This window comes from Mesoplodon bidens, assembly GCF_964165515.1.
Source record: "Mesoplodon bidens genome assembly, contig: HAP1_SCAFFOLD_312, whole genome shotgun sequence".
Classification (NCBI taxonomy): domain Eukaryota; kingdom Metazoa; phylum Chordata; class Mammalia; order Artiodactyla; family Ziphiidae; genus Mesoplodon; species Mesoplodon bidens.
In genome coordinates, this window is record NW_027672635.1 from 402,694 (window position 1) to 415,876 (window position 13,183).

The 13,183-nt window shown below is 41.2% G+C and overlaps 1 protein-coding gene across 1 annotated transcript; it reads left to right on the top strand.

Moving 5' to 3' along the window:
- Positions 1-288: 288 nt before the first annotated feature.
- On the top strand, positions 289-3,826 carry LOC308609868 (UDP-N-acetylglucosamine--peptide N-acetylglucosaminyltransferase 110 kDa subunit-like). The gene has a single exon (XM_081259152.1). It carries the CDS (start codon positions 462-464, stop codon positions 3,600-3,602), a length of 3,141 nt encoding a protein of 1,046 aa, XP_081115278.1. The 5' UTR covers positions 289-461; the 3' UTR covers positions 3,603-3,826.
- The last annotated feature ends 9,357 nt before the right edge of the window (positions 3,827-13,183 follow it).

Genomic DNA, 13,183 nt, shown 5'->3' on the forward strand with positions numbered 1-13,183 from the left:
TACTTATTAGTGGTTTGGGAAGGCCAATTTAAAATTTTCTCATCTTACTGTATTGAAATTCACGGCCCTAATGTTCTCCACGTTGACTATATGAATGATGAAGAAAAGTCAATCATGTATTTCATTTCCAACTGGACAGAAAACAATATTTTGAAAAGTGTTTGGCCTACTGACTTTTGATTTCTTCTAAGGCAAATGGATAGGTAATTTTTATTCCCTGATTAGGAGAAAAATGGGGGAAGAGGGCAGGGTTAAGAATTAAGATTTCAAGAGCATGAGAGGTAGATGGCCAACCATAGTTCCTAAGGTTCGGTGCCTGTAACTGTTGCCGCTGCTTAAGCGTGCCAAAGCAGTGGTATGGCTGCTGCGCTCGTGTTTGCTACCACTAGAAACATTCTTGCCAGTAGTGGCGGCAGCGGGACTCAATTACTCCCTTTTTTCACTCTCTCCAGAAGCTCCAGATGGCGTCTTCCGTGGGCAACGTGGCCGACAGCACAGAACCAACGAAACGTATGCTTTCCTTCCAAGGGTTAGCTGAGCTGGCACATCGAGAATATCAGGCAGGAGATTTTGAGACAGCTGAGAGACACTGCATGCAGCTCTGGAGACAAGAGCCAGGCAATACTGGTGTACTTTTATTACTTTCATCTATACACTTCCAGTGTCGAAGGCTGGACAGATCTGCCCACTTTAGTACTCTGGCAATTAAACAGAACCCTCTTCTGGCAGAAGCCTATTCGAATTTGGGGAATGTGTACAAGGAAAGAGGGCAGTTGCAGGAAGCAACTGAGCATTACCGGCATGCATTGCGTCTCAAACCAGATTTCATCGATGGTTATATTAACCTGGCAGCCGCTTTGGTAGCAGCAGGCGACATGGAAGGGGCAGTACAAGCTTACGTCTCTGCTCTTCAGTACAATCCTTCTTTGTACTGTGTTCGCAGTGACCTGGGGAACCTGCTCAAAGCCCTGGGTGGCTTAGAAGAAGCCAAGGCATGTTATTTGAAAGCAATTGAGATGCAACCGAACTTTGCAGTAGCTTGGAGTAATCTTGGCTGTGTTTTCAATGCACAAGGGGAGATTTGGCTTGCAATTCATCACTTTGAAAAGGCTGTCACCCTTGACCCCAATTTTCTGGATGCTTATATCAATTTAGGAAATGTCTTCAATGAGGCACGGATTTTTGACAGAGCTGTGGCAGCTTACCTTCGTGCCCTAAGCTTGAGTCCAAATCATGCAGTGGTACATGGCAACCTGGCTTGTGTATACTATGAGCAAGGCCTGATGGATCTGGCAATAGACACCTACAGGCGAGCTATTGAATTGCAACCACATTTCCCTGATGCTTACTGCAACCTAGCCAACGCTCTCAAAGAGAAGGGCAGTGTTGCTGAAGCAGAAGATTGTTATCATACAGCTCTCCGGCTGTGTCCCACCCATGCAGACTCTCTGAATAACCTAGCCAATATCAAAGGAGAACAGGGAAACAGTGAAGACGCGGTTCACTTGTATCGTAAAGCATTAGAGCTCTGCCCAGACTTTGCTGATGCCCATTCAAATTTAGCAAGTGTATTGAAGCAGCAGGGAAAACTGCACGAAGCTCTGATGCATTATAAGGAGGCTATTCGAATCAGTCCTACCTTTGCTGATGCGTACTGTAATATGGGAAACACTCTATGGGAGATGCAGGATGTTCAGGGAGCCTTAGAGTGTTATACTCGTGCCGTGCAGATCAACCCTGCATTTGCGGATGCCCACAGCAATCTGGCTTCCATTCACCAGGATTCAGGGAATATTCCAGAAGCAATTGCTTCTTATCGCACTGTTCTGAAGCTTCAACCTGATTTTCCTGACGCTTATTGTAATTTGGCTCATTGCCTGCAGGTTGTCTGTGATTGGACAGACTATGATGAGCGAATGAAGAAGTTGGTCAGCATTGTGGCTGACCAGTTGGAGAAGAATAGGTTGCCTTCTGTGCAGCCTCATCATAGTATGCTCTATCCTCTTCCTCATGGCTTCAGGAAGGCTATTGCTGAGAGGCATGGGAACCTCTGCTTGGCTAATATAAGTGCCCTTCATAAACCACCGTATGAACATATAACAGACTTGAAGCTCAGTGATGGTCGACTGCGTGTAGGATACGTGAGTTCTGACTTTGGGAACCATCCTACTTCTCACCTTATGCAGTCTATTCCAGGCATGCACAGTCCTGATAAATTTGAGATATTCTGTTATGCCCTGAGCCCACATGATGGCACAAACTTCCGAGCGAAGGTGATGGCAGAAGCCAATCATTTCACTGATCTTTCTCAGATTCCATGCAATGGGAAAGCAGCTGATCGCATCCATCAAGATGGTATACACATCCTTGTAAATATGAATGGTTATACCAGGGGTGCTCGAAATGAACTCTTTGCTCTCAGGCCAGCTCCTATTCAGGCAATGTGGCTGGGGTACCCTGGGACTAGTGGCGTGCTTTTCATGGATTATATCATCACTGATCAGGAAACGTCACCTGCTGAAGTTGCTGAGCAGTATTCTGAGAAACTGGCTTATATGCCCCATACGTTCTTTATTGGTGATCATGCTAATATGTTCCCTCACCTGAAGAAAAAAGCCGTCATCGATTTTAAGTCCAATGGGCACATTTATGACAATCGGATTGTGCTGAATGGCATCGACCTCCAAGCATTTCTTGATAGTCTATCAGATGTGCAAATAGTCAAGATGAAATGTCCTGATGGAGAAGACAACGCAGACAGCAGTAATACAGCTCTTAATATGCCTGTCATTCCTATGAATACTGTTGCAGAAGCAGTTATTGAAATGATTAACAGAGGACAAATTCAGATTACAATGAATGGATTCAGTATTAGCAATGGCCTGGCAATTACCCTGATCAACAATAAGGCTGCCACTGGAGAGGAGGTTCCCCGTACCATTATTGTAACCACACGTTCTCAGTACGGGTTACCGGAAGATGCCATTGTGTACTGTAACTTTAATCAGTTATACAAAATTGACCCATCTACTTTGCAGATGTGGGCAAATATTCTGAAGCGTGTTCCCAATAGTGTACTGTGGCTGTTGCGTTTTCCAGCAGCAGGAGAAGCTAATATTCAACAGTACGCACAAAATATGGGCCTTCCCCCAAACCGTATCATTTTTTCACCTGTTGCTCCTAAAGAGGAACATGTTCGGAGAGGCCAGCTGGCTGATGTCTGCTTGGACACTCCACTCTGTAATGGCCACACCACAGGGATGGATGTCCTTTGGGCAGGGACCCCCATGGTGACTATGCCAGGAGAGACTCTTGCTTCCCGAGTTGCAGGTTCCCAGCTCACTTGTTTAGGCTGTCTTGAGCTGATTGCTAAAAATCGGCAAGAATATGAAGAGATAGCTGTGAAACTGGGAACTGATCTCGAATACCTGAAGAAAATTCGTGGCAAAGTCTGGAAGCAGAGAACATCTAGCCCTCTGTTCAACACCAAACAATATACAATGGAACTAGAGCGGCTCTACCTACAGATGTGGGAGCATTATGCAGCTGGCAACAAACCTGATCACATGATTAAGCCGGTTGAAGTCACTGAGTCGGCCTAAATAATGACTGTGTGCCCAGGAGAATTACCCCTGTAGCTGAGCCTCAACCTTCTGGGGGAAAGGGAACTACTTTTTCAATATCATGGTGCAGATGGGTGACAGACAATGATAAGAAATAGCACAGCCAGACTTGCTTCCTGCATGATCACGATAGGGAGAAACCCAAGAGATGCGAAACTGCTGTTCCACAAGGAGTCTCCATCGAATTTTGCAGCAGCCAGGTGTCTGGAAGGTCTGGAAGGTGAGTCTGGAAGGTAAGTCTGGAAGGTCTGATCTCCCTTGGTCTTCCAGGGGATGGATGGTTAATGTGGAAGGGAGATAGAGATTGCCCGGCCGTTTTGTGATTATCACGGATTGATTGAGTCTTCTGAATTAATTTTTTTCTTTATATTTTGGGTATTGGAGCTTTTAAAAATGTTTGGTTTCAGGTATTTTTATTCATGTGAAGTGTATATGATTCTCTTGAGATAAGGTTTTAAGCTAAAATATTCCTTGTTTTAGTTTCTGAACTCTACCGATAAATGGGGACTTTGCTGGTGTAGTCTTTTTATAGGTTTTATAAACCACTTGAGCCTCTATCAGTCACTTTAGTGTCTGACATAACGTTTGGAACTCTCAGTGCTTTGTTGGTCTGTAGATGATGGCTTCAATTCTTTTTCTGGTCCATTTCCTTCTTCCCTTCCCCCCACTTTAAAAATTCTCCTGTAACTTGGCTAACAAAATACCAAGTGTGATTCAAAACCTCCCAGAATGTTTCTCTTCAACACATCATCTGGTGCCAAATGAAGATTGTTAGGAGTGCTTATTAATTATGAAGGGCACAGTTGTGGTACTGTCACTGACGATAATAATAATGGATTTTTGGCCTAGAGTTTTGACCTATTTCACCAGTGTTTTACCATTGACTGCCCCTCTATGCTGCTTCCAAAAGTGAGAGTGTGTGATAAGATTTTTACTTTCATTTCTAAAGTTTGTTTTTTTTAGGTGAGTCCTGTTCTTCCTTTTTCTTTCAGCAGAAATGAAATCCCAGGTAAGTATAAGTATTCAAATATTTGATCAGTAAGTCACAGTTATCTCCAGTACATTAAATAACTTTCATCAAAAAACATGTTATAGGTGAAAAGCTCTGAAGGACCAGCTATGTATATGATAATTATGTTTCAGGCCTTCTAGGGTATTATATATAATAACTTGTCTTCTGGTCGTGGTCTTGAAGTCTTTATGGATTCAGCCTCAGTAGTAGCGAACTGCACTGCTACTTGGTTTGGAGTACAAATTAGACTTTAGCCCTCCTGGAGGTTGAGTTTTTGGTATTGAAAACCATAGGAATGAAATTATTGTATTTCATCAAAGGATCGAGGGCTTGAGGCTTAAACAAGCCAACATATGTGTGGGAAGCAGTCAGCCTTGAGAGCAGGCTACGGACATGCCAGGCATGCCGCCGCTGCTCGAAGGGACTGTCCCTACTTGTTCCCCTCCTTGTTCCATTCCACGGGAGATAAATCACCAGGGCCCAGAAATCAGAAAGAATGTAAAATGAGACAAGCCAATCTGTCTCCACCCTGCACGTGCAGGTTATTTTGGATGATTCTGGGTTTATGGGTTTTCTCCCAGGGAAGTTATCCTTGAGCCGAGACAGTCATTAGATGATGTAAACCACCGTCTGGCAACCTTCCCTTTTCTAGTCGATATAATCTGCAACTGTAGCATAATAAAACTTGCCTTGCAACCGTCAGTTGTCTTGGTCCTTCTGACCCCATTTGTCGGTGCTACTTCAGTTCCTTACCCCGTCCCTTCTGACCCTGGGCGGTGAAATCCTCTTTTTGAGGCTGGTCCGCGGCAAGTGGCGCCTGAACAGGGACCTGAAGCGTGAAGCCAATGAAAAGAAAAAGAAAGTGCAGGTAAGAGAACCCTTATGCAAAATATGTGTGGACACGAGTAAAAGTGAAACTAACAGAGGCATAAGGCAACAGTCAGAAGTAAAATAAGATGGGGCAAAAGGGCTCAAAGGAGCGTGAATTATTTGCTCCGGTTTTACTTTCGATGCTTAAAGCTCGGGGTAATAAAGTTTCTACCTCACAGTTGACTGAATTTTTGCAGCATATCCATGATGTATCTCCCTGGTTTCCTGATGGCGGCTCTGTGACATAGAAATCTGGCAGAAAGTTGGAGAAGATTTTAAAAATTATTATGAGTCTCGAGGGCCTACTCATACTGCCGTTGTTACATTTAGTTTGTGGAATCTGATAAAAATATGTTTAGGTTCTTCTCATGATAGTGTTGATTTGAATGTAAAGTCAGAAAAACATAAGCCTCTGACAGAAGAAACGACTGTATTATCAGCTACTGTGTCGCCACTTCCTAAACCAAAAGAGCTAATAAATTTAAATATTTCAGATGAAGAGGAACATTTTGACTTAACAGATGAGGCTTTTAAACATAAAAGAGAGAAGTATCCTGAAGATGATTTTCTAATGGCTATAATAGATAAGTCAGTGAAAAAGCTGCAAATTAGTAAGGACTGTCTTCCTCAAAATTCTCCATCTGTAAAACTGCTCAGTCCCTTGCAACGTGCTGTACAAGCAGCAATAAAACGAGGAGAAGATCCTATTTTCTGTTGTCCTGTCACGGAAAGACCTGATCCTAATAATCCTCAACAGGCTATTAGGGAGCATCAGGCTCTTCCTTTTAAAGTTTTGAAAGATTTAAAATCTGCTTGTGCTCAATATGGGCCCACTGCTCCTTTTACTACTGCTATGGTTGACACTATTACAGGAGAAGCTCTTCCCCCTGCTGATTGGCAGTCTATTGCACGAGCTTGTTTAAATGGTGGAGATTATTTAATATGGAAGTTTGATTTTTATGAACGGGCTGCTGAACAAGCAGAAAAGAATGCTACCCATGATATTCCAGTTGATTATCATATGCTGATTGGGGAAGGACCATATATTTCTTTACAAGTTCGATTAACTTATCCCTTTGTTGCTTATCCTCAAATAAATCATTTGGCATTACAAGCCTGGAGGAAATTATCTTCTACACACAAAACTGAGGATCTTTCAAAAATTAGACAGGGACCTGATGAACCATATGCTGATTTTGTAGATAGATTGTTACAGCCGGTGGGGAGACTCATTGTGGATGGACTCACTGGTACAATTGTAGTTAAGCAACTTGCTTTTGAAAATGCTAATAATGCATGTCAGGCTGCGATTCGACCTTGGAGAAAACGGGGAACATTGGAGGATTATATTCGCCTTTGTGCAGACATTGGGCCTGCTTATATACAGGGTGCTGCTATGGCTGCAGCATCAACTAAAGTGGGGTTTAAAAACAATCCGAAGAGAACAAAGACTAGTTTTAAATGCGGAAAGGCAGGTCATTTTGCTGGAGAATGTAGATCTTTTCACTGTAACCCTGGTCCTTCCTTCCCTACTCAAAACCCTCCAGATGGTCAGAAAATCCCTGGTTTATGCCCTAAATGCAATAGGGGAAAACGTTGGGCACGCGATTGTTGGTCGCTCAGTGGCCCACAAGGATGGAACACCACTGTCGGGAAACTCCTCCCGGGGCCTTCCCCGGCCCCAACAGATAATAGGGGCAATGTCTGTGTATCCTCCTCAAACTATCAATCAGACATTAACCAAAAACAAAAACATACAATATCTTTGCTCTCCAGAGAAACAGCAGGAAGCGCAGGACTGGACCACAGTACCTCCGCCCGATATGTATTAACTCCTGAAATGGGTCCTCAGGCCTTCTCTACGGGCATCTATGGACCTTTACCCAAGGGTTTGATGGGACTACTATTGGGAAGAAGTAGTGTCACCATGAAGGGTTTAACTATTATGCCAGGAGTCATAGATTGTGACTACGAAGGAGAAATAAAAATCATGGCACAAACTATTAAAAATATAATAATGATTTCTCCTGGGGATAAAATTGCACAATTGCTACTTTTGCCCTTTGTACCTCATGGACAAATTTTACAACATCAAAAGAGAGACACAAAGGCTTTTGGATCATCTAATGCTGCCTACTGGATTCAGAAGATAGGGAAAGAACATCCAGAAAGGAAATGAACCATTAATGGAAAGGTTTTTTCAGGTTTGTTAGACACTGGAGCTGATGTCTCTGTTATGACACAGATTCACTGGCATAAACATTGGCCCGTTAGTCCTACTATTACAGAACTTCAAGGAATAGGACAGAGTTCTTCTCCTATGCAAAGTAGTCAGTTATTATGGCAAGATAGTGAGGGCCATTCAGGATACTTCCAGCCTTATGTTTTGCCTAGGCTGCCTTTAAACCTCTGGGGCCGAGATATATTAAAAGAAATGGGAGTATTACTTTATAGTCCAAATTCTCAAGTCTCTAATATGATGTTGGATCAAGGATTTCTTCCCACAAAAGGGCTGGGAACAAATCAACAAGGACCTGTCTATCCTATTGATGTGAAAATAAAATATGATAGACAAGGTTTGTGTTTTTCTTAGGGGCCTTGGATTCTCCTCCACTCACTGCCGATCCAATTACTTGGCTGAGTGATGACCCTGTATGGGTGGACCAATGGCCCCTCACAAAGGAGAAATTAGAAGCTGCAGAACAATTAGTACTGAAACAATTAGGGCATTTAGAAATTTCCAATAGTCCTTGGAATACTCCTATTTTTATTACCAAGAAAAAATCTGGAAAATATAGGTTATTACCGGATCTAAGAGCTGTTAATAAAACTATGCTAATAATGGGAGCTCTTCAAGCAGGCCTACCCTCTCCAACAGCCATACCACACGATTATCATCTTTTAGTTATAGATTTAAAAGATTGTTTTTTTCACTATTCCTTTGTTTCCTGAAGATAGAAAACATTTTGCTTTTAGCTTGCCTTCCTTAAATTTTAAGGAGCCCATGAGGAGCTTTCAATGGAAAGTATTGCCTCAGGGCATGGCAAATAGTCCTACATTATGCCAAAACTATGTGGCTCAGGCCTTAACTCCTGTGAGAAAAAGGTTTCCAACGTTATATCTCATACATTATATGGATGATATACTTTTAGCCACTGATAATATTTCTTTATTAGAGACTGCTTTTCAATTTTTACAACAATCCTTACAATCATTTGGCTTGGTCATTGCCTCAGAAAAAATTCAAAGACAATCTCCATTTTTCTATTTGGGAAAATATATTGATAACACTACCATTAGGCCTCAGAAACTGCAAATTCGAGTTGATAATTTAAAAACATTAAAGGATTTTCAAAAATTACTTGGAGATATTAATTGGCCAAGGCCTTCCTTAAAACTTACTACTGCTCAATTAGAGCCTTTGTTTGATATTCTTAAAGGTGACTCAGATCCTTCTACTTCACGCTCTATGACTCCAGAAGCACTTCAAGCTTTACAAGTAGTTAATAGAGCTATCAGCTCTGCACAGTTAACTCGAATGCATACTCACCTGCCAATTTCTTTAATTGCTTGTCCAACACCTCATGTGCCTACTGCCATCTTATGGCAAACTGTTGGCATTATTGAATGGATTCATATGAAAACTACATCCTCTAAGGTTATTAACCCTTATTTTGAACTTAGTAGTAAGCTAATAATGCAAGGTACAACTAGATGCTTACAACTTCTGGGTATAGAACCTTCTCAAATTATTATCCCTTATTCAGTTAGTCAACAAAATTGGCTTTTTCAACATAGTAATGAATGGGGTCTTGCTCTTGCAGGATTTTCAGGTGCCTTGGAATGCCATTACCCTGCTGATAAATTGATCCAATTCGACAAAGTTAACTGTTATATCTTTCCTTCTATAATTAGGCAACAGCCTATTCCTCATGTACCTTTGGTTTTTACAGACGGTTCTTCTTCAGGAGGGGCTACTGTAATCACTGACGACGGAACAAAACTCATTAAACAAACTTCCTTGACTTCAGCTCAACGTGTTGAACTGTATGCTGTCATGATGGCTTTTAAACATTTGCCTTCTATATCTTTTAATTTGTTTTCTGATAGTAAATATCTTATCAGCTTATTATTTCTTCTGGAGACTGTGACCAGAGGACATACTAATGACCCTGAATTATCATCCTCTTTTCGTTTGCTTCAACAGCTTATTCGTTCCCACGATGGCCGTGTTGCAGCTCTGCATATCTGTGCTCATTCTAACTTGCCTGGTCCATTGTCTAAACTTAATGTGACTGCAGATGTTTTAACTCGATCTAAACGTGATCTTTATCCTGTGCGTTTTCCTCCCAAAAATAAAGTTAAAGTTACTCTTCCTCCTCAATCTCTTTTCCCTAAAGCAGGACATATCCCAAATTACCGTCCTCCTCCTTTCCGTTCGTCATGCTGTCAAGAATGGCTAAGGTATTGCATTCATTATCTTCATACTGTTGATACTCATGGTCCATGTCCTGGACACCCTCATATTATGGTAAGTTATGATCAAACTGCTTCACAAGCAGCACAGCAGTCGCATGCTTTACACCATCAGTCGGCGGCTACGTTACGCAAAGAATTTTCCCTTACTCGTGAAGCCACCCGACAAATTGTTAAGCAATGCCCACAGTGCTTACCTCACCTTCCTGTTCCACATTATGGTGTTAATCCTCGTGGATTATTACCTAGTTATTTATGGCAAATGGATGTTACTCATATCCCGTCTTTTGGGAAATTACAATTTGTTCATGTCACTATTGATACTTATTCTGGTTTCCTCTGTGCTACAGCACAGACCCGAGAAGCTACTAAACATGTTATCACTCATTTATTACACTGTTTTGCTTTTGTGAACCTTCATTTTACAGGAACCAACATTACTCTTACAGGCCCGGCTACCAGCCGACGAGAGGATCTTAAGGATACCATCATTTGGTATAAAAATGGGCAAGCTATTAATATTAGAGGTCGAATCTCATATGCCTCGCCACTTTGGGATTCCGCTATTACTATAGCCAAGGTTCCAGGTGAAGATTCAGGAAATTATTTCTGTATGAAGCATTTACTTGGAGGACAAGGGATACTTATAGTTGGACATAAGGTTACTATTCTTAACAGAAAATCAAAACCTCAATTTCCTCCTTTTATGACCATTAACTTTGCTGGATCCAATTTTGAATGTTGCAATGCATCTTGGAATAATAACCAAATATGGTGTACTACAGATCATACCAAGGGGTCAATTCTTCTCTCTTCTATTCCCATCATAGATAGGTTTATCACATTTCAAAAGAACTGGGATATATGGAAACTAGCTCTAACTTATTCCAATACACCTGTTATAACTTGTGTTGCTCCTCCATATACACTTTTGATTGGTTCTATTAACATTGGTAATTCTTCCAAAGGAGGATATAATATTAGCTGTGTTCATTGTATTTTTAGCAGTTGTATGTTCCCTTCTGCAGGAACACAATCTGTGCTTATACTAAGGCAACCCATATATGTTATGGTGCCTGTACATCTGAGAGAACCTTGGTATGAAGATACTGGAGTACAGGCATGGGTGGAACTCTCTAAAGCCTTGCAGAGAAGGAGACGCTTTATTGGGTGGCTAATAGTAAGTTTACTTGCCTTGGCTGCTCTGTCTGCTACCGCGGCTACTGCCCGTCTTGCTCTTTCACAGAGTATTAATCATGCTCACTTTGCTAATCAATTATCTCAAAATACCAGTCTTGCTTAATCTTTACAAAGTCACATAGATTTACAGATTAATAACAAGTTAGATGAATTTAAAAACGCAATTTTGAGGATTGGAGATCAGATGGCAGCATTAAAATTGAGGATGCGTTTAGCTTGTCATGCAAAGTATACGTGGATTTGTGTTATTCCTTACAAGTACAATGACTGTATTTGGGAATGGGAAAAAGTAAAAATGCATCTGCTGAATGTTTGGTCAGATAATAATATTAGTCTTGATCTTAAGAAATTAAATGCTGAAATTCAGGATATACAACATGCACATCTTGATGATATTTCACCAGAAGATGTAATTCAAACTTTACTGGATCATTTAAAGTGGTTAAACCCTTAGTCGTGGATTACTAGAGGGTTGTCAGGAGTTATTACCCTGGCCATAATTTGCCTATTATTGATAATAATCTTCTCATGTCTGTTTCGTATCCTCATGCTTCAGTATACTACTCTCGGCACTAAGCTTCATGGAATTATTTTGCAGCAAAAATTAAAAAATAAAGAAGGGGGACCTGTGGGAAGCAATCAGCCTTGAGAGCAGGCTACAGACATGCCAGGCATGCCGCTGCTGCTCGAAGGGACTGTCCCTACTTGTTCCCCTCCTTGTTCCATTCCACGGGAGATAAATCACCAGGGTCCAGAAATCAGAAAGTATGTAAAATGAGACAAGCCAATCTGTCTCCACCCTGCACGTGCAGGTTATTTTGGATGATTCTGGGTTTATGGGTTTTCTCCCAGGGAAGTTAACCTTGAGCCGAGACGGTCATTAGATAATGTAAACCACCGTCTGGCAACCTTCCCTTTTCTAGTCTATATAATCTGCAACTGTAGCATAATAAAACTTGCCTTGCAACCGTCAGTTGTCTTGGTCCTTCTGACCCCATTCGTCGGTGCTACTTCAGTTCCTTACCCCGTCCCTTCTGACCCTGGGCGGTGAAATCCTCTTTCTGAGGCTGGTCCGTGGCACATATGAATATGTTTTTGTCTTGCTGTACTGCACATATGCTGTCTAGTAACAGATATTTTGTCTGCTATTAGTGTTTTAGATTATGTCTTTCCAAAGCGCTGAGGCAGTGCACCTATTTTGATGTTGCAGCTGATGCCTGAACGTATCCTAGCTGACAAATTATTGATTAATAAAAACATGAATTTCTGAAAGATTTGTACTGTTAACCAAAATCTGAGCAAGGAGTCTCAAATGTAATTCTTAGCCAGAATTACATGTTAATGAACCATTTAACAGTGTAAATCAAGGAACATCAATGTAGGGATTTCTTTTCATTTATTTCTTACCTGCTTGAAATATCAGTTAAAGGTTGCCAGCTTGGTTGCAGATGAACAGACATTTGAAGTTCCCTGAACTACGTAATGTGGAATAGGATAGTAGACTTCCAACGCCCTCAAGGCTGTGACCTTGCAGCCATTTTACATAGCACATCATCCTCCTATAGGGATGAACCTTTCCCTGGCCCAAAAAGTAGCCACTCCGTTGAAGCTTTGCTTATTGTAACAGGCTTTTGTTTCCAGGTTACATGTCTGTGGAAGACTTAATTCTGAATAGAGATATAGATATTACTGGAAACTAATTGTTTTTGCTATTATACTCTGCTTTATCAAAAAAGTAAAACATTTAAATTGTGCTACAAAAATTCAGATGTCTTACAATCTTTAAACAATAAATGAATGAATTGCCCTTAAAAAAAAAGAATTAAGCAGTTAGTTAAGCTGTTGGTCCCACATCAGACAAATTATCCTTATACCTCCTGTCAATATTGTTAACAGAGACTGTTATTTTATTAATCCTTATGATCCCATGATTCTTTCTTTCATGTTTCGGGGCACAGCAGGTGAGAGAGTGGGTTTGTTAAGCTGGGTGGGTTCATCCTTC